Source organism: Grampus griseus (genome assembly GCF_964374135.1).
Source record: "Grampus griseus genome assembly, chromosome: 1".
Taxonomy (NCBI): domain Eukaryota; kingdom Metazoa; phylum Chordata; class Mammalia; order Artiodactyla; family Delphinidae; genus Grampus; species Grampus griseus.
Window position 1 is genome coordinate 107,723,107 of NC_139017.1, and position 26,036 is coordinate 107,749,142.

The window sequence follows — 26,036 nt, forward strand, 5'->3', positions numbered from 1 at the left end:
TAAATAGTTTCTGGTAAGGACCTCCTTTCAACAACAGGTACCATGTTGCCCAAAACTACAGACTAAATAATTGTGTTCTCCCCAAGTTCATATTTTAAGAACCTTAATCCTCAATGTGATGGTATTTGGAGATGGAGGCTTTGGGATGTAATTAGGTCATGAGGGTGGACCCCTTATTATGGGATTAGTGCCCTCATAAAAAGAGACATGAGAGAGCTTGCTTCCTCCTTCTCTCTTTTGTATGTGAGGATATAGCAAAAAGGTATCCATCTGGAAACTAAGAAGAGGGCCCTTATGAGGAATCGAATCAGCTGGCATCTTGACCTTGGACTTCCCAGACTCCAGATCTGTGGGTAATAACTTTCTGTTGTTTAAATCACCCAGTCTATGGTATTTTTGTTATAGCAACCCAAACTGACTAAGATGCCAATTAGATACAACTGGATAACTGTATATAACAAAGTTAACCTTGACTCCTACTTCATTCCTTACAAAAAAGTGAATTCAAGATGGATCATGTATTTAAATATAAAAACTTAGAATCATAAAGCTTTTAGAAGAAAACATATAATATCTTCACAAATGTGGAGTTGTAAAGCACAAAACCATAAAAGGAAAAATATTGATAACTTAGGTGGTATCAAAATTTTTTAAATTCTTCTCATCAAATGATACCGTTAAGAAAATGAATAGCCAAGATACAGACTGGGAGGAAATATTCATATTATATTTTATAAAAATACAAAAATAAAGAACTCCTACAAATCAATAATAAAAAGATAACCCAATACAAATTGGGCAAAAGACTTGAATAACACTTCATAAAAGATATACATATGGCGGGTTTCCCTGGTAGCGCAGTGGTTGAGAGTCCGCCTGCCGATGCAGGGGACACGGGTTTGTGCCCCGGTCCGGGAAGATCCCACATGCCGCGGAGTGCCTGGGCCCGTGAGCCATGGCCGCTGAGCCTGCGCGTCCAGAGCCTGTGCTCTGCAACGAGAGAGGCCACAACAGCGAGAAGCCCGCGTACCGCAAAAAAAAAAAAGAGATATACATATGGCCCATAACTATTAAAAAGGTGCTCAACAAAATCGTTAGTTATCAGGGAAATGCAAATTAAAATTACAGTGAGATGCCACTTCACACCCACTAAAACAGTTAAAATAAAAAGGTTGCCATAATAAATGTTGGCAAGGATGTGAGGCAATTGGAACCCTAATACATTGCTGGTACAAGTACTTTGAAGATGGATATGACATTTTCTTATAAACTTAAAGATATATACATCCCATGACCCAGCAATTCCACTTCTAGGTAAACAAATGAAAAAATGTTTATAAAATGCCTTTTACAAGAATGTTTGTATGAGGCTCATTCATAATAACCAAAAAATCAACAGGAGAATTGATAAATTGTGATATATTCATATAACTGAATACTACTCGGGAATAAAAGGGAACAAAGTACTAAAATATGGAACAACATGACTGAATCTAAAAGACATATATATATTGAGTGAAAGAAGCTAGACCCAAAATTAATTAGAATGTATGATTGCATTTATATGAAGATCAAGAATAGGCAAATTAATCTCTAGTGACAGAAAATAGAAGGTGGTTATCTCGGTGTGCACGTATGTGTGTGAGAGGGGGTAAAAGTAGTTTTGGCTGATGGACTGGAAAGGAATACAAATAAACTTTCCAGGTTGATGTAAATGTTCTATATCTTTGTTTTAGGTAGTGGCTTCATGGGTGAATATAACTGTCAAAACTCATATTCTAAACATTTAATATTTGTGCACTTTATTGAATGTAAATTATAACAATTTAATAGCAGCCTGTAGTGATCAGGAAATAAGTAGTTATTGAAGGCAAGCCTTTGATGAGAATGGCAGAAATGAAGAATACAAAGATTGTGGGGTGGGTTTGCTCTTTACTACTGTATTAAGAGGCTCAAAGAAAAATGTGATGAGCTCAGAGGTCAGGAGAGCTTCTATGATTGCCTTAAAAACATACCTCTAGGTCTTCCCTGGTGGCGCAGTGGTTGAGAGTCTGCCTGCCGATGCAGGGAACGCGGGTTCGTGCCCCGGTCCAGGAAGATCCCACATGCCGCGGAGCTGCTGGGCCCGTGAGCCATGGCCGCTGCGCCTGCGCGTCCGGAGCCTGTGCTCCGCAACGGGAGAGGCCACAACAGTAATAGGCCCGCGTCTATACGTTGCTAGGATGACTTATCTAAATCAAATATTAATGCTGTGAAGAGCTGACTTACAAGGTAAGTTGAATAAACAGACTGACTAGATGAAAAGATCAGGCAATGACTGAGAAGGAGTTGGATCTTGAGAATTGTCGTGAAGCTGTTTGAGTAGACTTAGATAATTCTATCATCTTGATAGACCCTAGAGAGCTTTTTGCTTTCTGAAAAACTCCTCCTTACCTGTCTTATAAGGCTGGTCTTGTCTTCTTTGAAGATTCTGAAATAACTTCATCTGAGGAATTTACCTTCTCATAACTCACTGTTATCATTTCTTTATACCTCTAGACCAGCACCATCCAGTAGAAATATAATGTGAGCCACATATGTAATTTTAAATTTTCTAGTAGCCACATTAAAGATAGTAAAAAAAAAAATGGTTAAAATTAAATTTTAATAATATATCGTATTTAACTCAATATATTCAAAATACTATCATTTCAACATGTATCCAATATAAAAATTATTAATGTATTCTACATTCCTTTTTCATATGCAACATCAGTGTGTATTTTGCACTTAAAGTATATCTCAGTTTGAACTAGTCACATTTTAAATGTTCAATAGCCATAGGTGGCTAGTGACCTCTGTATTCTCCATATCGGACCAGGGTTTCTTAATATCATCATTATCGACATTTAGACTGAATAATTCTTTTTATGTGTGGGCTGTCCTGTGCATTGTAGGCTGTTTAGCAGCATCCTTGGCCTCTACCCACTAGATGCTGGTAGTACCCCCCCCCCCCCCACGCATACCTCCAGTTTTGACTCCAAAAAAGAATGTCAAGAACCACTGGTATAGATCTACAGAGTTGGTAGATGTTCCTACCCAGTATATTATGCCCCGGTATATTCCAGGGCATAAGTAAAAAGTCTGGCCTAGGAAAAAGCTTTCACACTAAAAAATAGGCAAGATTTTGCTTATTCATATTGGCAGAAACCTATGGAATATGATAATGAATTCAAGGGTGTTAGAACAGGCATGAAAGAATATAATTTTTGATGAGGCAAAAATTTTTAATATGGATATACTTATCAGAGGCCTTGGATTCATCACGCTTGCCTGAGCATCTGGGAGTTGTTCTAAAGGTTTTCTTAGTTGGTTGGTTGAAACCTGGACGCAGTAGTGGCCTGCACTAAATAAAGTTGAGATGCTAGAAATCTCTCGATACATTTTAGAGGATTGATTTAAAAGACTTAGGGAGATAGGATGCTTGCAATGGATTTATCATTCCAGTCACCTATTCATTAGGTCAGTATTCATCATGACCCAGTCACCTATCTCCAAATATGTCCTGAGAAGGCCCAGAAGACCTTCTCTTCACTAATGCACTGAGAAAATAGTGAGGAGAATGCCAAAATCCTTTGAAATTACTGTAGCTTCTGTCCTCTAAGCACAGGGATGAAATTAGGAGATTATGCCATTGAAAGGGATCCCCAATTCCCTAGTGGACATAGTAGGATCCAAAAGTGGCAGAGACCAAATGACTGCATTTAACCATCAGAGATGAGGTACTGGTGGTTACCATAATGGACAGGAGCGCCAGAGTAGTAATCATAGTCATTTGACTAAGAGGGATCTTTTTTTTTTTCTGCGGTACGCGGGCATCTCACTGCTGTGGCCTCTCCCGCTGCGGAGCACAGGCTCCAGACGCGCAGGCTCAGCGGCCATGGCTCACGGGCCCAGCCACTCCGCGGCATGTGGGATCCTCCCAGACCGGGGCACGAACCCGTGTCCCCTGCATCGGCAGGCGGACTCTCAACCACTGCACCACTAGGGAAGCCCCTAAGAAGGATTTTTAACAGTGGATAATTGATCATGATATCCCTACAATGAAATGGACGGACAGTCTGCTAGGATCCTAATTGATCTGTATAATGAGAAGTTGATAGATCTGATAAAGAGAGACCTAAACTTCATTACCTTAGTGGGGACCTACAATATCTTGTCATTGGCTTCTTAACTCATGGCTATTAAAATAGGACCACCAGTTGGTAGCCCCTAGAACTGTCTTTTCTACAGAAATAGTAAGCCAAAGCAATACCATATACCTGGGGAAATTCTAGTGATTAGTGCCACCATCGAAGACTCGAAAAATGCAGGGTGATGATGCTCATCACACTAGCATTTAACCTACCATTTGGCCTGTGTAGAAGATGAATGGGTCGCCTAAGATGAATTGGTCTACATCCAGATGTAGTCTTTTTATTAGGTGAATAAGCACAATTCTTAACACCTAACGTTCAGATATCACTCTAAAAAATGTCTTTTATTCATCCTAATATGCATGAAACAACTGAAGTCATTCACTTTCATTTGGAAGTGAGAGAATGGGGGAGAATTTATTGCTTTATGTAAGGGCTTTGTTAATTCTTTAGCTCCCTGTCATAATTTAGTGTGCAGGAACAGTGATGATTTCCTCAACTTATGGGACATCACTTCTGTCTACTACATTTATGATATTGTGCTGATAGGACCTAATGATCAGGAAATAGCACATATCATAGATGCCTTGTGTAGTAAATTGTCTTTCCCATAGATTCTATGGACCTTGACACTATCCCATTCAGAGGTGGAATGTTTTACTCTTTCCCTCAGATTTGGGCTGACTCTCTATTTTATTTTAGATAACAAAATGCAGCATAAGTGATTCTGTGTAACTTCTGTGGCCATAGAGCTGCAGCTTCTGCATTTGTTGCTTGGAACACTTACTCTTGGGATGAAGCTGCCATGAAAAAAGCTCAGTTCGGTCACATGGAGAACCAATAGATAGAATGGAAGAGGTCCTGGCCTCCTGAGTGAACCCAAGTCACCAGACATAAATAAAATCATCTTGGTTAGTCCAGCTTCAGCAGCAATCTGGTTTCAACTTGGTGAGAGACCCCAGCTATTGCCACATGAACCAAAAAAACCACCCAGCTGAACCCTGCCTGAACTTCTCAAAGAAGTTCAGAACAAATAAAACAGTTTTTGTTTCAATCCACTAAGTTCGATAAAATAAGAAAAGGAAACCAAAACATACTGGAAAGAACACATGCAATTTGGAGTGGGAAAATGACAATTCAGGGTTCTGCTACCTTACTAAAATTTCTTGGGCCCAGTGGTCTGGGATATATTAGGTTACCCCCTCAATATTAAAGTTGTTTCAACTTGCATCCCCTTGGATCACGATGTTGGCTAGGGTCACTTATACAGCTGCATTCAGGGAACAAGGCTGTGCCTTGAAAGTCAACTGGCTCACAGGTCTACCACCTCAGGTGAGTGGCTCAAACAGCTGGGATCTGGATGGGTTTCCCTCTACAGCAGGGTAATTGGATTTCTTATATAGTACCTGGTTTCCAAGAGAGGAAAGCAGAACCTGCTAGGTCTCTCAGGGCCTAGGTCTGGAACTGGTCTCGGATCACTTTCACTACATTCTATTGTTCAAATTCAAGAGGAGGGGAAACAGACTCCACTTGTGATTTGTGTACAGGGATGAGAAGAATTGTTTGTATGCCATTTTGGAAACAGTTTATTACACCACCAAACTTTTTTAAATTGCTTTTTTATTTTGCTAAGTATTGCTATTCATCCTGTAACTTTTAACTTTTTATTTCATTGTTTGCAATTTTTACATTATAACATACATTTGTTGTCATGAAGAAGAAAAACACAGTTTTCATGCAACACTGAATTGTTGCATCTTACATACAAATGTCCCACTAATGAGTTTAATGATTTCAGGCACTTGATATTTTAAATGCTTTATATCAGAAGTTTGCACACCATGTCCTGTGGGCCAAATCTATCCTATTTTTTACTTATTTTTGTAAATAAAGTTTTACTGGAGCACAGGGACTTCCCTGGTGGCACAGTGGTCTTAACCACTGCCTGCTAATGCAGGGGACACGGGTTTGAGCCCCGGTCTGGGAAGATCCCACACACCATGGAGCAACTAAGTCCGTGTGCCACAACTATTGAGCCTGCGCTCTAGAGGCTGTGAGCCACAACTACTGAGGCAGCATGCCCTAAGTACTGAAGACCACACGCCTACAGCCCATGCTCCACAACAAGAGAAGCCACTGCAATGAGAAGCCCACGCACTGCAACAGAGTAGCCCCCGCTCACGGCAACTAGAGAAAGCCCACACGCAGCAACGAAGACCCAGTGCAGCCAAAAATAAATAAATAAATTTATTTTAACAAAAAGTTTTATTGGAGCACAGCCAAGCCATGTATTTATGTATCCTCTATGGCATCTTTTAAGCAACAGTGGCAGAGTTAAGTATGACAGAGGCTTAACCCACAGAATTTAAAATATTTAATGTGTGACCCTTTATAGAAAAAGTATGCTGGTCTCTGCTTTAAATTATGCAGAAATCCTTGGTGGAATGTTTCACAGGTGGTCAAGTGTTTAATGATACATGGGGAAATTGGGGGTTTTGAATGCGCTGGAATGAACTGTTATTTTCCCATTTATGTAAAAATGGAATAAGGGGGGCTTCCCTGGTGGTGCAGTGGTTGCGAGTTCGCCTGCCGATGCAGGGGACACGGGTTCTTGCCCCGGTCCGGGAAGATCCCACATGCCGCGGAGCCGCTAGGCCCGTGAGCCATGGCCGGTGAGCCTGCGCGTCCGGAGCCTGTGCTCCGCAACGGGAGAGGCCAGAGGCCCGTGTACTGCAAAAAAAAAACCCCAAAAACAAACAAAAAGAAAACAAAACAAAACAAAAAAAATGGAATAAGGGATCTTTCTATCCAAAATTCACTATCCAACGAGATTTTAGCAACAGGTTAGATTTAGAGGATGAGGGATGCCATATTTACTTTACCTGGACAATTCAGTTAAATAAGTCAGTTTGAGAATCTTATGTAATCATTTTGAGATTTTGTGAATGTTTCCTCTTGAATGTCTTACACAGGTGGTAACTTATAATACCAATGCAATTTAATTAAAATAAGTATTTTTCTTAACAGCAGCCTAACATCTGTGTACAATTATTTTTCTAATTATGGCAAGTTAGCAAGGTTAGCTAGAATCCTAGCTTAGTGCTAGAAAAATCCCGAGAATTATGTTCCTTGCCCCCAACTCTACCTGTCCTCTTCCTCTTTTCTTTTTTATTTTTGCAGATGAGAGGACTAGCCCAGAGAAGCTAGTTGACTTGCCGAAAGTTATGATCCATCAGTGAGAGAGTAGGTACGTATATCCGCAGTTCCCCGTGCTTATTAACATTTGCATATATGGAAGCTAATGTGTTGGGGAAGCTAATGTGTTTTTTCACACACACACACTGTATTTTATTTTTACAAGAGATAAATAAACTGGTTGGGGAACTTTTTGCTGGACAATCATAGCGCTGGGGGAGGGGGGGCGGCGGGGGGGGAAGCATTGCTGGAATCATCAGTGGAAAATATTCTTTAGTGAAACCAATAAGACGTACGCCATGGTTAAACTGCTCAGTTGATAGTGGCTCTATTTGTGAACCTAATGTGATAGCCTACGATTTTGAACGTTAGGTTGAGGCATTAGATAACTTTTTTTTTTTAACTTTTCCAAATAGAATCTGGCCTTGTTCAGTTTATAAACCATACCAGCTGGCTGTAGCACAGATACAAATAATTTGTGACCTGAAAGATGCCTTCGAGATCACCGTCCGGTTCCCTCATTTAACAGGAGAAAATAGGCCCAGGGAATGATCTCAGATAAACAGATTTTAGCTGTTTACATTTATAACGAGCTTTCTTCCAGTCGCGGTTGCCTTGGTTTTTTCAAATCTCCTCCTTTAAATAGCAAAAGCAGGACACTTGGAAGCCAAGTGTCAGAAAATTTGGAATCCATCGGCCTTACTTCCCTTTCTGGTTGAACTCAGTTAAGATTTTAGTAACTACACACAAACGCTACCCTTCTCGGAAAACAAACGGTCGCGGGGTCGGGGGAGTTCACTGGGAGAACCAACAGAAAGACAAAGCTGCTCTCCCGGGCTCCGCCCCCTCACTCCTGCCAATAGCAGCAGACGCCGGCGCTCGCTTTCCCGAGCTCGGCCAATTGGCTGCGCCGCTGCGAGCCCGACGGAAGGGGCGGGGCGACCGTTGCCAGAGAAGCCATTTGCTGGTTACCAACTCCGCTTTGTGCCGCTTGCACCTTGTTCTGCCAGCGCGAGCCGTTCTAGGAGTTCGCTTGCTTCCCGCGTCGAGTCCTTGCCTTCCTAGCTTTCACCAGCTGCACTGCCCCCCGCGTCCCGCTCCGTTCTAGCCGACCCAGGGCTGGAGAACACAGGTATGCTCACGGGCGGCTTACACTAACGTTCGCCGAGCGTCAGCCTTGGCGGCCCTGGCGGACCCCTTTCACAGCGGAGCGGCGGCGGGCTGACGTCACGGCGACGTACTGACGCAGCGGTAGGGACGTCGGCGTGCTTTTGGAGGGGGAAGCAAGCTTCCTGGGCTTGCATGGCCGAGGCTTAGTTACCGCGGGCAGCTCTGGGGGCGGGGCGGTGGCCAAGGTGGGTCACGGAAGTGAGAGGCCCTCGCGTCCACCCAAAACTGAACTCAGCCGCTTTCTGCCTACACCGTCCTCTCCCCCCAGACAGACAGCCTGGGCTTGGGAAAGGCAGCGAGGAAGTGTGTGGTCCCTGGGACAGCAGGGCAGATCTTAGCCGAGGTGGGCTTGTCCAGGACGGAGCCCTGACCCGGCCGGCCCCGGGCACTGCATCGTTGCTTACCGAAATAGTGCTCTCTTACGTATACGGCTGTTTTTAAAATGCCCATCATATAATGTGCCAGACTCTGGTAAGCTCCGGGGCTCCTTAAGTAAAGAATACTCCAGGCCTCGGGGAAATAATTCGTTCTCCAGGGTCCTAGAGTGCAGCCTCAATTCCTTTAAGTGTGTGGTTTGGGCAGGTCACTAACGTTACTGCCTTCAGCTTCCTTTTCTGTAAAATGAGGAGGATAAGTCACTTTAGAGTGGTTGTAATAAAAGAGATTAAGTTAACCAGTGCCAGGTTTTGAGTAGGTGGTCAGTAAGTGGTGCTTGTTTAGTGAGGAAACCATAGCCAGACTTTGGCTGGTGTTGGGATAAAGTCTATTGCAGAGACGAAGTTTTCCTATCATCTCACACATAGTAAGGTTTCAGGTGTTTTTGAATGAATGAGGTTCTTGGAGTAGTTTTAAGCACCACTTGGTTAGTTATGGTTAAAGGAATAGACTGCGGTAAGCCTGTCGGCTTTTAAAATGTGTTTGATACCTTTCTGCTTTAATAAGATTGTCACGGCAATGTTTGTCATGGCCCTTAACAGCCAGGTATCCATTTTTTGCTTCTCATTTTCTTCTAATTTCACAATTGATGTGTATTAATAGGATAGTTTTTGCATCTCAAACACCCAGAGGTATGAGAAAATGGCTTTGTTTATATTGCTACTAATCACAGCTTAGTTTGTGCAAGTGACTGAGACCCAAGTATCTGGGTATAGCAATGAGGTTGACAGAACATCTATCCCCTTGGGCACAGTTCTGTTGGAAGTCAATAATTGTTCTCCTGGGCTCTGGTTTAATAGAACTCAGTCAATTTTTGACTACATTGAAAATGACTTGTAATAATTCTGCAAAGAATAGATTTTGAAAGGATTGTTTTGAAGTTAAGATTTGGTTCTATACAGATAACTCAGATCTGCAAGTAATTTCAGGAATGGTGAATGACTCAGGACGATTTTTTTTTTTTTTAAATGAAAAAAATTAAGGAGAAGGCCTGGTGGGAAAGCAGCCCCAACAGAGTGACCAAAGGGGTCCTAAATTAAACAAACAAAACTCACCACCTGTAAGTGTTTCTACTTCATTCTGTTCAAACCTCATGACAGCTTTGGCTGGCAAAGCTTATTCTCATTTTGTAGGAGAGAGAACCAAAGGGCTATTGAAGCTAAGGGTTGTCTGTGTCAGGTGGCTCATAAGGACTGTGAACTGATGAATCTGGCCCAGTGTTCTTTCTTTTTAATATGCTGCCTCTGGGTCATCAGGAATGGTTAAATTATGTTCAGTCTATCTGTACTCTGAGAAGGAAGAAATAAGACGTACTTTTAAAAGATTTTCTTCAAACTGGTCTAAATTAATTTTTGTATTTAAAAGGATAAGTAATCATTTCCTGCAACTTAGATGTGGAGCAATCCATTCAGATGGTCATGGGTAAATGAGGGGTTACATTTGATCGTTTCTTTCCATACTGATCTCTTGCTATTCCTGTATTCTAATTCCTTCATTGTTTTTCTTTTTTTTTTTTTAAATCACCAGTGGCAACAACTTTTGATTTCTTCAAAAATTTTTGTTGGAAAAGAATGTTGGAATTTCATCTCTCTTGGGACCCTAATAACCTGATCACTGCTTCTCCTCTCGTCTCCTCCATATGCCGAGTCCATTTTCCAAAACACCACTGTACTTACCTTTTATTTATTTTATTTATTTATTTATTTTTGCGGTACGCGGGCCTCTCAATGTTGCGGCCTCTCCCGTTGCGGAGCACAGGCTCCGGACGCGCAGGCTCCGCGGCCGTGGCCCACGGACCCAGCCGCTCCGCGGCATGTGGGATCTTCCCGGACCAAGGCACGAACCCACGTCCCCCGCATTGGCAGGCAGACTCTCAACCACTGCGCCACCAGGGAAGCCCTGTACTTAGCTTTTAAAGATGCACTTCTGATCTGTCATTCTCCTGCTTAAAATTATTTAATGGTCTGTCTTAACCTTAAGGAAAAAATTCAAGCTCTTGAGCTTGGTATACAGTGTCTCCTTTCATGTGTCCAGTCTCATCTTTTGCCACGTGCCCTTTCAAATCATGTACCGTCATGATTCCTTGTTCTTGCTGGTACTTTACCCTCTATCCGGAATGCCTGTTTTCTGTTCTCTTTTGCCAAGCTCAAACTTGTTCTTCTGGACTCTACTGAGGATCCATCTCTGGGAAGTCTCCCAGGATCCTGCCAGTTGCTTTTGCAGTACCTGATGAGTCCCCATCATAGTCTTTAGAACACTGGATTTTAGTGGTCTGCTCATTGCTCTCTCTTTAGACTTGTAGTCTGTGCCTTCAAAGAGCTCAATCTTATTCATCCTTCATTTCCTTGTACAGAACAATTTTCTTTTTTTTTAATATAAACTGAATTTATAAGAGTGCTAAAACACTCTTATAAAAGGGAAGTTTGTATGTTACTTTCAGCTATGTAGATTCTTATATTTATATATCAGTACCTGATGGCTTTCATTCAAAACTGAGTTCCACCACTTTCTTACTTGTAATCTTGGTCAAGCTGTTTTCTAAAACTTGGTTTCTTCAATGAGTAGCCTTTAGATGATAATAGCAACAGTGTAGGTTTTTGGTCAGTGAATGCTGTTAATAAATGGCAGCATGTCATGCTGTCCTTTTGTTGAAGAGAAGGAAAATGTTTTATGTTTATCTGATAAAGGATGCTGACTATTTGGGGTTAGACAATGTTCTGAACATCTTTGGTCCCGTCTTCTGGATAATTGGGTTCTCTGTGGGGCTTCCTCTCAAAAGTGTTTCAGTTTGAACAATAAATTATTTGGTGACCCTAACTTGTATATTGGAACCTAACCTATGCCTCTCACTGATTAATTTTTGAGGGTAGATGGTGATGGGTATATTTGCCCTCACAGATTTAGTAGCAAGTTTAAAGAAGAACTAAAATATTACCATTTATGGAGCAATTAAATTCTAAACTGTATGATTCTGAGAATATTATTAGATGTTTAGGATTCTTGGTGGGCTGGATCAGTCAGAGGAACGTTCTGAGAAGGAGGGAGGACTTGGGCCTTGAAAGTATGTATGTATCCTTTATTTACAAATCAGTCACTCTTCCTGTCAATTTTTTTCCCCCGTATTATCCAATCTGCAACGCTTTTATTTTTAAATTCCTTTATTCATTGGACAGAAGCATTAGCTAATTACTTTTCAAAGTTAATCTCTCTATATCAGAAAATGTTTTTTCCAGTTTTGATAGCCTTTACTGATAAGTTCAGTTTTCCACTTCTGGTTATTTTTACTCTGCCTACTTCCAAATTTCGTATACCTTTTTTTTTTTCACTATGGAGTCCAAAAACGCATACAGTTACTTCTCTAGTAAACTTTTGACTAGTGTTTAGTGTGGGAAATTAGCAACATTCCTGTATCTACTTGGTATTCTTTGCTGAATATTTCATAGTGAATTTTTCAGTATAAGCAGTGTGCTTTTGTTTGAAGCCAGTGGGAGCTAGTTTTCCAAGGATTAGTGTTTGGCAAAACAAATTGAAATCTGCAAGATTCATATGCTAGTCTCTTTAGAGAGATTAGTTTTGAATACATACTTGGAGCTGGTTAGTTTATGTAGAACAATCTAGGTGCTGCGGAAGGTCATGGACTGATCTTTCTTTTCTCTTACCATGGCCAGCATCATGGTCCCTGAACAGCCATCCCTCAAATGCTTGTTGCTGGCCAAAATGGAACATAGTTAAATGAGTGTAGCTGGATCAGCATAAACCCATGACCACACCTGGAAGAAGCTTTAAGTACATGCCTTTTGGGTAGGGGACTGATAAAGTCATTTCTGTATAGGAAATTTAATTCTTTCAACATTAAAAATATTTTAAATTGCTATTCTTTAGGGATTTGATCATTAAGTATGTGTGCAGAATATGTGTCTTTGTTTCACCACTAACAAGTTATACAAAAGTATATTACATTTGTAAATTGGCAGTTTATTCTACATAATTGAAAACATTTTCTTGTGAAATGTCTGCTTTTCCACTCAAGAATACATTTGGTCTCCCAAAATGATAGCATTTTTTATAAAGGCAGGATTTTTTTTGCTAAAGAAAATTATTACATTGTTCAGCACACATATGTTTTTGGTTAAAGTATGGTTACAACACAAAAATAGTGGAGTACCTTGGAACCTCTCAACAATATTTATCCTATATTCACTTCTAGATTGTGAGAATATGATAGTTGATAATTTCTATGCAAATATTTGAGACATACCCAGTTCTCTGTTTCACGTTTTGAGAAATCAGTAATGAAGATACATTTTAGAATGTTGGGCTAAAAGTCATTCTAAAAATCCCTATTTTTATAATATGTTAGTTTTATTTATTTACCCTTTAAGATAAGATACAATTACTTATGTTGTATGATTTTATCATGTGACAAAACTTATAGAAAAATTATATAAATAGCTGCCAATAGCCCACAAAGCCAAGCAAGAACTAAAGTACTGATACCAAACTGAATCTTACCTCATAAAATGTTTTCAATAAATTGAAGATCTCTACCCTCTTACACTGATTTGTGAACTTTTATTTTAAATATATGAACTATTTTTCTTTTAATTATCCCTGAAAAGATAAGTAAAAAAGCAGCAGTCTTTATTCATCTTATTCATTAATTGCTCTAAGCCTTGAGTCCTCTCCTTGAAATATTGCTTAGCTTTTACAAGACTTACTGGTGCTGAGGATTCCAATAAATAAGACGTTCTTTTTTGAGATTCCATTGTACAGAGAGACGAATATTTAAACAAGTGAATGGACAAAAGATAAGTACCAAAACTGAACAAATCAGTAGATGATAATTTTCTTGATGGCAGTGACTTATCCAAGCATATTCTTCTTCAACTTTAGGTTTGGGTTTTCATTTGATTTTGTGTATCCATATGTTTTAAATTTTTCTGGGCTACCAATAGCTCAAAATGTTGTTATGTCCTAATAACAGATGCGTGTTTGCAGCATTCAGGTAAATCATCTTAGACTATATGTATCTTATTCAACATTTCCATTTTGATGTGAGTTTCTAGTATTGAAAAAATATGAGGATGCTTTTCACTGGCCTGTATCCTAAATATTTATCTTTCTGGTATACAGAACCTTTGGACAAAAAAAATAGATAAATTTTTACAGACATTTGAAGATTTCTGAATTGCTAATTAAATATAGTGAATAATTTTCAACCTTTAATTTCACATCTACTTAAAGTATTGAAAATTCTTGAACATGTGTATTTTATGATACAGATAAATAAAAATAAATTACAAAGAGGTAAAATATCTCTGAAAAAATGCAGAAAACCTTAAATATGACATTTGATTTTGTATAAACAAAGTTAGGGAGACACATTTCCATATATTAGATTTGAAAAACTACAGCCTTAATGATTGCCAGAGCACTAACTCATTACTTAAAATGGAATCGTTTTGAAGAAATTTATAAATATTCACATTTTAAAAATGACATCTCCAAGTTTGAGAGAAAACAATTAGATTATTTAGTAAAACTTAGAAGTAATGTCATCTGTCCATTCATTATCACCAAAGAATAACTTAGATTGAGCTTTTTTAAAAAATATGATTTATTTATAGGAATAAATGAATTTAATATTGAAAAGTCTACTTTAAGAAAATAACTTCTTTGTAGCTATTGTTGCCAAATACTTTCAAAAGTATCTTAAATTTTTACTGTTACAGGCATGAATAACATACATTTCCTGTTGGATAAATCTAATGCAACTGAGAATGATAGTTATTCTGTGGTTTTTATATCCATTTTCTAGTCCGATTGGATTAGGATATTATTATAATACTTCAAGAAATAGACTAATAGTAATTTCTACATTCTTGTGAGTATGTAGAAAATAGTGGGCCTTTTGGAAACTGTATGGAAGTTGGCAATCGTTGAATGATTATGCTATGCAATTTTGATACTATTTTGAATTAGTATCACAATGAGTAGCAGTTATAATTTCAAGTTTGTCTGTGAAATATTATTCTTTTACAGATCTTTAGGATTTTTATCTTATTGGGTAATAGCAGAAAAAAAGAATCTACTGAAATGATGTTTAATAATTAAAATATTTCCTAGATTTCAGCTTATGTGGAGAACTTGTTGTGGAAGCCACCTATAAATCCATTTACCGAATTTATGGAGAAGCCTACAAATGATGGAAGTCATTCAGAAGAACTCTTTTCCCATTTTAAAAGTATACCAGAGAAAGAACATTTACCACGGCATGCCAGTGAAAGTCATCTCAGCTGGTATTCTCAACAATAGCAGGGGATAGCTTAATTTTTTGATTTCAGGGTTTCATACTGTAAATTTCCATACTGTAAATTATTTGAATCAAATACAGCATTCTTTCAAGAATATCATCTAACAGCCTAGTAATTTATATTTATTTAATCTGATTACAGATGTACTCATTTAGCAGAATTTGCCTAGTTATTTTGGAATTTTAGTGAAAGCAATTAAAAATGAAAACCTTACCTATAAAAAAATTTGTAAAGTATATATCTTTCTAACTAATGTAAATGAAAATATAAATACTATGGAATATTGGAAATTTAGTTAATGAGTACTACTTCACTGTCATTTGGGATATTGCTATCTAACAAATACCTGTCATATTTTGCTTCTTTAGTATGGAGAGTGCACTTGTTATTTGTACGACTCATTGCTCCCCAAAATAAGTCTTAAAATACCATGCTTGTTGCTATGGATACTATAGTCCAACTTCTAGTTTAGCTTAAATGAAAATGATGTTTGGTCATATATAATCATTCTTGACTTTCTGTACATGGTTTTTAATAATGATAACTGTCTTTTGTAGCAACCATCTTCATTGGACCCATCATTTTAAGACATCTTAAGTGGTACTTAAGAATACAGTCTACTTCTTAGAGACATAGCCTCTAAGATGCCATTCATTGTTGCTGAGCCATTACATTATGTTCCATAAAAGAAAAAAGGTGTCAATTAAAGAAAGACACAATGCTTTCTTATGGCTTGGAATTTTATTTATAAATATTGAAAAAACTCCTTCAAACTTATACATAGATTTTTAGTCCAAATAACTGCACTTATATAAAAATAAAATGTGAATGAAATAAAGTAGGTAAGGTATTCTCAAAACTTCCTTATACTCAAAGCCCAACTCTCATGAGTTACTTTTTGACTCAGAGTTATCCTTGCTATTAAGAGTATTGGTGATATGTGCTGGTATTTCTTAGGAGCATCTATAACTGAAATGAAATTTATTGGTGATGGGCTCTTACAATATACAGCAAGCCTACCTTGGGGTCTTGCTTCTAGAATGTTGCTAAACATTCCTACTTCAACAACTCCTCCAATCCCTCTCTATGACCCTTTGTTGTTACGGGTTAAAAAAGTGCTGTACCCCATCTCTGGGATGTTCTTCAAAACATTGGATGCTCATTCTGTAAGTTCTGGACCTGTACAGGAAAGACAGCTAAGGACTGCTTCCAGACTGACAGAGATTGTAAGAAGCATCCCAATTTCGGGATGTAAAAATGTGAGCCCCCATACCCAAAGATGTATCTTACAGTGATACACAGTAATGTCTGTGTAAAACGTAATCAAGAAAGCAAATATTATCAGTTTTGTTTTGAATGATAATAATGTTTTATAAAGCCAAATGTGAAGGATTTTTAGATATTTGGAGAGGTTTAGTTTTTTGTGTTCCATTTGTTTAGCTTACACATTTCTCTGGAGGATTTTTTTTGTGAAAAACAATAAGTTTCAAGAAAGCATTTTGGAATAAGGTCTAGGAAGACAAATCTTTTGGCTTTGGAGTAAGGGAGAAGGAAGGGAAGAAAAAAAGACACGAACACATTCACACAAATCATTTTACAAACAGGAGAAGAGATGTTCAATAATTATCAAATAGCACAGGGATAATTGCTGTTGGTAGTCTTTGTGTTTTACATATCTTAACATTTTAAAAACTGTCTTTCCATGTATAGTTAAGTGTAGAAAAAATATGGAAGTACAGAAAAAATTCATTTTCAGTGAAAATTTACTGTTATATTTTGCAGAGCAATTTATGGAACTGTAGTATTTAATCATGCTATGCTCTGTTTGCATTAAAAGCATAACTAGTTTATGTAACAGCTTTAACTTAAAGTTTATTTGTGCATATCTAATTAGCCTAAAGCAGGACATCCTAATTGAGAAGACCAAATTGGAAGCAACATTTAAGGAAGCCGAGTTAGCAACTTGTTCTGTAGAATTACTTTTGCCAGTATTTAAGGACACCATTGAAGAGATTAGTTTTGAAAATGTGAGTACTTGCCTAGTGAATGTGTAATAAAATGAGAAGCTAGGATAATAGTCAGAATTCATTAACTGAGGTCTCATATCTTGTAGTAGTTATGCTCACATACTGGTATTTGATATAAAAAATGCAGGTTTATTAGTGTTTTTCATTCCTGTGTCATTAATTGCAATTCTTTTCCTCAGAGATAATCTCAGGCATGTATTTGATGAGACGCTAAGCTAGAAAGTACCTTGGTGCTTGACTAGAAAGTACCTTGATGCTTGCCTTACCTGAGTTGAACTAGAGTCAACTTTTCTCAAGAGTGAATTTAAAATATTCTTCACTGTCACTCTTCACTTTCACTCTTGAGAGATGAAATATATTTTCTATAGTATTGTGTGGAATAGAAACCTCTATTCTAAAACTTCAGTGTACTAAAGTTTGAGTTAAGGACAAAAAAATAGATTGTATTCTATTAGTTTTATTAAAATAAATGCCTGAAATACTTTAGGGTTTAAGCCCTTATTTTGATTTCATTTTACTTTAGAACCATGTAACATATACTATTTACTGCTGAAAAACCTGGCATATCTTACTACTTCTATGTGCAAAAGAATGATTTTATTACTAGGAAAAGTATTCTTTGATAATAGTAGTAGTATATTTTAGAGTGTCTTAATGCTATGTCTTAAAATGTGTATGTGCTTCTTATATTTTGTCAGACTGATCTTTCTGCATCCAATTTGAAGATTTCTAAACAGAAGGAAATATTAAGAAAAGAATTAGACTCTTTTAAAGATTTAAAACAAACTTTAGAACATCTTCTTAGAAAGACAGAACACCAACAGGTAAGAAATACTAAGCACTATTTTAATAGCGATATTTCTCGCTTGAAGGGTATATTATTTCTTGAAATTAAAATATTGGTATATTTGAAGTGGAAATGATTCTTGAATTTTTGTTTGAAATGGCAATCATTAATCCCCACTTTCAATGTTTCATAAATACTTTTACATGAAAGCAGCATATTTTTATAGAAAATATATTTTTATTTTCAATCTCAAAAACTTTCATTATTTGTTATACTTCATTTCAATTGATTACAATAAAATACTCTTAGAATTTAAGCCCTTGTGTACATTGTATTTATACATTCATATATTCCTTTTTTAACAGTTTCACCGAGATATAATTCACATACCATACAGTTCACTGGTTTAAAGTATGCAATTCAGTGATTTTTAGTATATTCACAGAATTGTGTAGCCATCACCACTATCAACCTTAGAGCATTTTCATCACTACAAAAAGAAACCCATTGCTCTTTAGAATTTTACTTCCCATCCCCACTACCCCTCTTTAGCCCATTATCTACTTTTTCTCTGTGGATTTGCTGATTTCAGATATTCCATATAAATGAAGTCATACAGTATGTATGACCCTCAAAATGAATAAACATTTTTCGTTCTCATTTAAAATATCTACATGGAATTCTGTTATTGATTTGCTGTAATTTTTTATTTTTATTTTTATTTTATTTATTTATTTTTGGCTGTGTTGGGTCTTCGTTTCTGTGCAAGGGCTTTCTCTAGTTGTGGCAAGCGGGGGCCACTCTTCATCGCAGTGCGCGGGCCTCTCACTATCGCGGCCTCTCTTGTTGTGGAGCACAGGCTCCAGACGCGCAGGCTCAGTAGTTGTGGCTCACGGGCCTAGTTGCTCCGCGGCATGTGGGATCTTCCCAGACCAGGGCTCGAACCCGTGTCCCCTGCATTGGCAGGCAGATTCTCAACCACTGCGCCACCAGGGAAGCCCCCTGCTGTAATTCTTTAAAACATTTCTTTTTGCTAGACTTTAGGCTGTTTATAATTTTTACCTGTTTACAGTCAGCATTGTGAGCCTTCTTTGTATACAAGATTTTTATTTCATTGGCTTGTACTTTATGAGGCATTATTTAGAAATTAATTTAGTAAATTAATTGATTTCATAAATTATGGATTAAAAATTGATTTGGAACACTTAAGCAAAAATCTTTCTTATGGTTAACTTTTAAAAAAACTGAACTATGCATAGTAGTTGTCCATATTAATTTCTTAAGTGATGCTTATTCCATTTTCTACTTTTTTATGTAGAGAAATATAGTTTGGGAACACTGATTTACAACTTCTTTTTCCCACAGAGAGGGGACAGTTTATCCAGCTTGTTAGATAAGCTAGCTGATAATGAAAGTGAAAACACTGTAAGTCTTTTTAGACTTGGTGTCTATTTTTCTGAAATTTTTTGTTTGTATGCTGGTTGGTTTTATAAAATTAGCCAACATTATCCAAGTTGTGATATTTCTAACTTTTACATTATATTTGCTGAAGAATCTTAAGACGAAGGTACTTGAAAAGGAGACCTATATCCAAGAACTTTCTTGTTTGTTTCAGAATGAAAAGGTAAGCAAATTTTGAGCTAATTCGTCAAATTTTCTTAATATTGACTCCCTCTTTCTCTTCTTTCCATCCTGGCCCCCATATCCTCATAAATACATATAGAAATATTTTTAGATTATTTGGACATTTTTACAAGTTTATGCATCAAATATAATATCTTAATTTTTTAGAGTTTTTTTTTCTTTTTAGATTTTTGTGGTATTTCAATCAGGGTACTTGGCCTAAGTCAGGGACCTATGTATAAATATATATTTCAATTTTAGTATAAATTAAGGAATTTCTGTGTTTGTAGGAGCATTTTAGACATACCCATAATTTTACTTAGAAGGATAGACAGGAACTTTTAAAAAGAGATAATTAGGAGTTATTAAATAAAAAAGGGGAGGAGAAAACATCCCCCTGGTTTTATATAAAATCCATTTGTAATTGGGGAAGTGTTGTACTTTGCTCTTTAGCAACTTTTTAGATCATGTCTTAGTACGGTAAAGTTTAATATTGTGAAAAAATACATCAAATAACACATTTTTGCTTTGTTTTGTTTTCTCTTATAGGCAAATGCTTTGAAAGCAAGCCGTTTGTCACAATCAGTAAAAGTAGTACATGAACGACTACAGTTCCAAATTCATAAAAAGGAAGCAGAGAATGATAAATTAAAAGAACACATAAAGGTTGTAAATATTCACCCATATTTATAGTTTAATTGATAAAACTAATGGACAACAATAAAGTCTTTGCTTAATTCTGGAATTTAGTGGTTTTGAAAGAATCCAATTTTAAGTGTTGCCATGGGAAGTACATATTTGAGGTAAATCTTAAGATTTCTGGTCTGTCTAAAGATTTGGCTCCAAATACCAATATAAAAAAAAGAAAAATGCTGTGACTTTTTAGTACCAATCTGGGAAGGATTTATAAAGTTCTAATTACTTTAAAAATCTCTCCTATTATCAGTTAATTTATATAAACTTGGAAAATTAATTTGGAAATTTGTTAAATATAAAAGAGAAAATTAAAATACTGAAACCATTAATATTTGGTATATAGTATTTAGTCTTTTATGCATCTATACATATACATACATACTCTCACCCATATTTAGTAAGCAGACAGTATACTAATGGTAATAATGTTAAGATCAGTTAACCTTGCCTTGGTGTTTAGATAATTGAGTAACCTCCTTGTTACACAGTTTAGCAGGATAATTAAGAGGAATTTTCTGGTTTAAACTGAGCAGTTTAAATATTCTTGTGGAAGTCTCACAAGATGAGATGAGATGAGAGTTTGAGGTTGAGATGAGAGTTTCAGGTTGCTGTGGTATGACACAAGCTAACTGGATCTACTGTCGTTACTTTTGTCAACGGAAAAGCAGTGTTCTCGCTTTTGGAAGAAGTGTGTAAAGACAAACCTCACTGAGCGTGAGGACTTCTGTGTTAATAAATTTCTGTTTGCTTTTATCCTCCTGAATCATGGCAGATTTCTGCAGTCCAGGCACATGTTTCAAGACTGCATATGGGGGGGTTGTTTATTTTTTCTTCAATGGCAAAAAGCTTTTGCCCATCAAAGGGACATTAAGCAGGCTTATGTGGGATATAAATTTTGTCTTTTGTCTGCCTACAGGTGCTTTTAAGCACTTTCCCTCAAAGATTCCCTGTGTTTTTTGCATCGGTGTCCTAGGGCACTGCAGATGAACTAGAGTTGAAATTGCCTTGCTCTGTCATGGTAAATACAAGAGAATACATGTAATTTAACATCTCAGATCATATACTTCAGTTTATCTTACTTACACAATTTTTAATTTTGTCCTCAAATAGAAGTTGGGGAAGTTCTTGAAAATACTTTCTTCAGTTTAAAAATAAAATATTAAATAACTTTTTAAAGTTAAGTTTAACAGTTCCTTTTTAGATAATTAGGAGAGTGAATATAAGGCTAAAATCCTAAGTTTTGCCATGATATTCACCCGTCTAATACTTTGAGTTCACATCCCCTTACAAAATGCTACTGTTTAGAAATGATTAGAAGAAGTTGCGTTAGGTCATGGATTTTTTTACATTCCTTCTAACACACAGTTTTGGAATTTATTTAGGTTTAACAAGTTTTTTTTTTCTTTAAGACTACAAACACAATGAACGAACTCAGTTTAGCAATATAAATTTCATTTTTTTAGTATTGTTGATGACTCAAAAATTGTATTGGGTCTTTTAAAATTTTTAATTACATTATAATTCTCTGAGAACTACCCCAAAGGTACTTTTAACTCATTTTTCTTCCTAGATCTTTAAACTATAGTAATTAGAGTTAGAATATTTTCACATTTTAGAAGAGACAGAGAATAATTATCTTTATAATATGCTGCAAATATAATTCTTAGGAAATAGGAAAAGGCAAATAGTTGACTCTAAATATACGTCCATTCATTTGGCAAATGACTGTGAAGGGGTTATTTTGAAACTATAAAAATAATTTGATAGTTTCAGCACACTTCCTAATAGTGTTCAGGCATGGGATTTGATAAATCTAGTGGGAAAGTCTTTACTGGAACCTTGTTCAAAAAAATTTATTTCACCTTTAGTGATAAAGGTTTTTTAACTGACAGCGTAGCTGTTATTCATGATATGATGATGACACCCTGTGGTTTTTTAGAGGAATGACAGCTGTATTTCTTGGGTTGGTGGAGAGCGTTCTTCGCTTCTCTTAAGTAGACTTTTCATACTTATTTAAAATGTTTTCCCCAACTACGTACTAAAACGTTTCGTGGGATTTTTTAGTTTAGATAGATTTTTAAAGACAATTGAGGAATGTTTTGCTTCTTCTCTTAGTCTACCAAGTTACTTTTCAAAGAGATCAAGTCTTTAGATCTTGTTTAAGATGTACTTCTTTTTTTAAAAATTTAATTTAATTTTTTAACATCTTTATTGGAGTATAATTGCTTTACAATGCTGTGTTAGTTTCTGCTTTATAACAAAGTGAATCAGCTATACATATACATGTATCCCCATATCTCCTCCCTTTTGCGTCTCCCTCCCACCCTCCCTATCCCACCTCTAGGTGGTCACAAAGCACTGAGCTGATCTCCCTGTGCTATGCGGCTGCTTCCCACTAGCTATTTTACATTTGGTAGTGTATATATGCCTATGCCACTCTCTCACTTCGTCCCAGCTTACCCTTCTCCCTCCCCGTGTCCTCAAGTCCATTCTCTACATCTGCATCTTTATTCCTGTCCTGCCCCTAGGTTCTTCAGAACCTTTTTTTTTTAGATTCCATGTATATGTGTTAGCATATGGTATTTGTTTTTCTCTTTCTGACTTACTTCACTCTGTAGGACAGACTCTAGGTCCATCCACCTCAGTACAAATAACTCAATTTTGTTTCTATTTATGGTTGAGTAATATTCCATTGTATATATGCGCCACATCTTCTTTATCCATTCATCTGTCGATGGACACTTAGGTTGCTTCCATGTCCTGGGTATTGTAAATACTGCTGCAGTGAACACTGGGGTACATGTATCTTTTCGAATTATGGTGTTCGCAGGGCATATGCCCAGTAGTGGGATTGCTGGGTCATATGGTAGTTCTATTTTTAGTTTTTTACGGAACCTTCATACTGTTCTCCATAGTGGATGTATCAATTTACATTCCCACCAACAGTGCAAGAGGGTTCCCTTTTCTCCACACCCTCTCCAGATTTATTGTTTGTAGATTTTTTTTTTTTTTTTTTTTTTTGCGGTACGCGGGCCTCTCACTGTTGTGGCCTCTCCCGTTGCGGAGCACAGGCTCCGGACGCGCAGCCTCAGCGGCCATGGCTCACGGGCCCAGCCGCTCTGCGGCATGTGGGATCCTCCCGGACCGGGACATGAACCCGTGTCCCCTGCATCGGCAGGCGGACTCTCAACCACTGCGCCACCAGGGAAGCCCTATTGTTTGTAGATTTTTTGATGATGGCCATTATGACTGGTGTGAGATGATATTTCATTGTAGTTTTGATTTGCATGTACTTCTTAATCTCAATTTTAGTGGAAATTAAGCATACTTTTTGTTGATCAAAAAGTAGAAAAGCTCCATCTTTTACTCTCCTTTAATTTTTTTTTATTAAAATGTCCAAGGAATGGAAGACTAAAACTTAAATTCTGTAATAATTTTACATTCTTTTCAGAATTACACAACTTTCAAAAAATGTTAAGGCATTAAAATCTTAAGTCTTTAAATTCTTAGATAGTTAGTACTCAAATACTTTTAAATAGAAAGTCTTAAGATAATTTGAAGTGAAAACATGAGAGTTATCACACTAAATCATCTTTCACCCAACCTAATGTTCTGTGTCTGGTTATAGCCTCAAGAAATACGTAAGGAAACAGTTATGTCAATTAACACTATCAAATTCAATGGATAGAAACATGCCCTCAAACATCTTTTTACCCTTTTTTTAATCCTAACTTTTTTATCCCAACTCTTATTGAACCCTGTGTAGTTTTAGAATAATAACTTCCACAAACTTACTACTTATTAGGCAAAGTAGTACTTTTATTGTCCTTGATGTAACTCTTTCAAATGTCAAAGCATGCTCCTTAATTCTAGTAAATTAAAATTTGGTAAATAAGTTTATGTTTATCTCATCTATACTCTTCATGATCTATAGATTTTGATCATATATCCTTTAAGCATTTATTATTTTAACTAAAGAGTCCTAATATATTTGGGGAGCTACTGATTCCTTTGAGCTTTTTGTACCTGTTGTTTGAATTGTCTCCAGCTAAATTGTGTTTTTTCGATTTGCAGTAACTAGTACTATGTATAATCTAGATGGGAAATTTTTAAAAATTCTAGTTAATCAAAAAAGTTTTAAGGAAATTAGTGTTTTTACTGTAATCACCAATATTAGTATCTTTAGTAAGAGTAATATTAGTTTTATATAGGTTTATACATTTTAAATTTGCATTCTATAACTGGTTACAAATAAACATTGGTGAAATCACCTTTCTTCACTGTTTTGCTTTTTATTAATCTTATGATTAATCCTTTTGATAAATTCTATGTGGAAGATTTTACATATTTTCACAATGTTTATGTAAACATTGGCATTCTAAAATAATTTAATTACTGCTAATGTTTTTTTAGAGCTTAGAAACCAAAATATCAGAATGGAACTTGCAATTGAAAAAGAGTACGCATGAGGCTGTAACGATGAAAGAATCAAGTAGGCAAAAAGCTATAGCTCTAAAAAAGGCATCTAAAATTTACAAACAAAGGATTAAACATTTTACTGGAGACGTGGAAAACCTTACTTCCCAAATTAGAGAGCAGGTAAGTTATATACATTCTTACTTAAAGAATTGTTTTATGTACTTAGTTTATGTAGTTAACCTCATAATGCTTAATACAATAATTTTGTTAGAAAAACTTTACTCATACATTTTTGCTTTAGCCTTCATTTTGAAAGATTACGTAAAATGACAGATTTGCATATTGAATTATATCAGCATTTCCTTGGGGCTTTATTTAAAGGATATGTTAAGTCCCAAAGCATCTGTGGTCAACTAAGGGTAACACCACTTCAGTGCTAATAGCATATTAACATTGAATTAAAGCACATTAACATAATATTAAAGGCTCTGAGAAGGCCTTCAGAAAACATAAAGCAGTGCCAAGGAGGGTATTGAATTCAGAGTTTTCCACCACTTATTTAACCACAGAACTCTTGTTCTACCGACAAAGCAACTCTTGGAACTGGTTCTGAGGAATACCAGATTGGGAAATGCTGATTTATGTTATTAGACCGTATGACTTTATTCAGTAATTCACTTCACTTAAACTCCGTAATGCATTTAAAACCATTTGCTGACGTAAACCCACCATGTGAAAGTTATCTTTGGGTGTATTAACAAAGTTGAAAAATGGACTTAGCGTTTTGTTGTTTTTGATGAATTATATTTATTCAATTACCAGTTAATAAAATATTTACTCTTTTTAATGTCTCACTGGTATCCTACCTCTTAAGAACTTACGCTGTGGCTTGTAGAATTATCAGAGGCTTTTAGAAATGAAAACAGACTTGCATAAATGCTTGTATAAACAAAACAACCTAATATTTTATAAGTTCAACTGTTAACATTTTAAAACTCTTAATATTTAAACTACATTCAGAAGAATTTAATTAGATGAAAGAATTGAGCATTAAGTGCAAAATCTATAAGGCTGTAGGCCTAGTTGAATGCCTGAAAATATTCTTGAGTGGTAAAAACTAATTGAGTCATTAACATTCTTGGGATTTTCCTGTTTAACTAGCACCATGTCACCCACGCCCCAGATCATAGTATAG

At 36.5% G+C, this 26,036-nt stretch overlaps 1 protein-coding gene across 1 annotated transcript in view; it reads left to right on the top strand.

Annotated features, from left to right (window-relative positions):
- Window positions 1-2,226: 2,226 nt before the first annotated feature.
- ODF2L (outer dense fiber of sperm tails 2 like) overlaps window positions 2,227-26,036 on the top strand; it is a 42,346-nt gene continuing 18,536 nt past the window's right edge. The window contains exons 1-9 of the mRNA XM_082675232.1: window positions 2,227-2,271; window positions 7,356-7,422; window positions 15,102-15,274; window positions 17,184-17,316; window positions 18,015-18,140; window positions 19,469-19,528; window positions 19,656-19,727; window positions 20,276-20,392; window positions 24,836-25,021. Coding sequence (XP_082531358.1) covers window positions 15,162-15,274; window positions 17,184-17,316; window positions 18,015-18,140; window positions 19,469-19,528; window positions 19,656-19,727; window positions 20,276-20,392; window positions 24,836-25,021 — 807 coding nt within the window. The 5' untranslated portion in view covers window positions 2,227-2,271; window positions 7,356-7,422; window positions 15,102-15,161. The remainder of the gene's footprint in view (window positions 2,272-7,355; window positions 7,423-15,101; window positions 15,275-17,183; window positions 17,317-18,014; window positions 18,141-19,468; window positions 19,529-19,655; window positions 19,728-20,275; window positions 20,393-24,835; window positions 25,022-26,036) is intronic.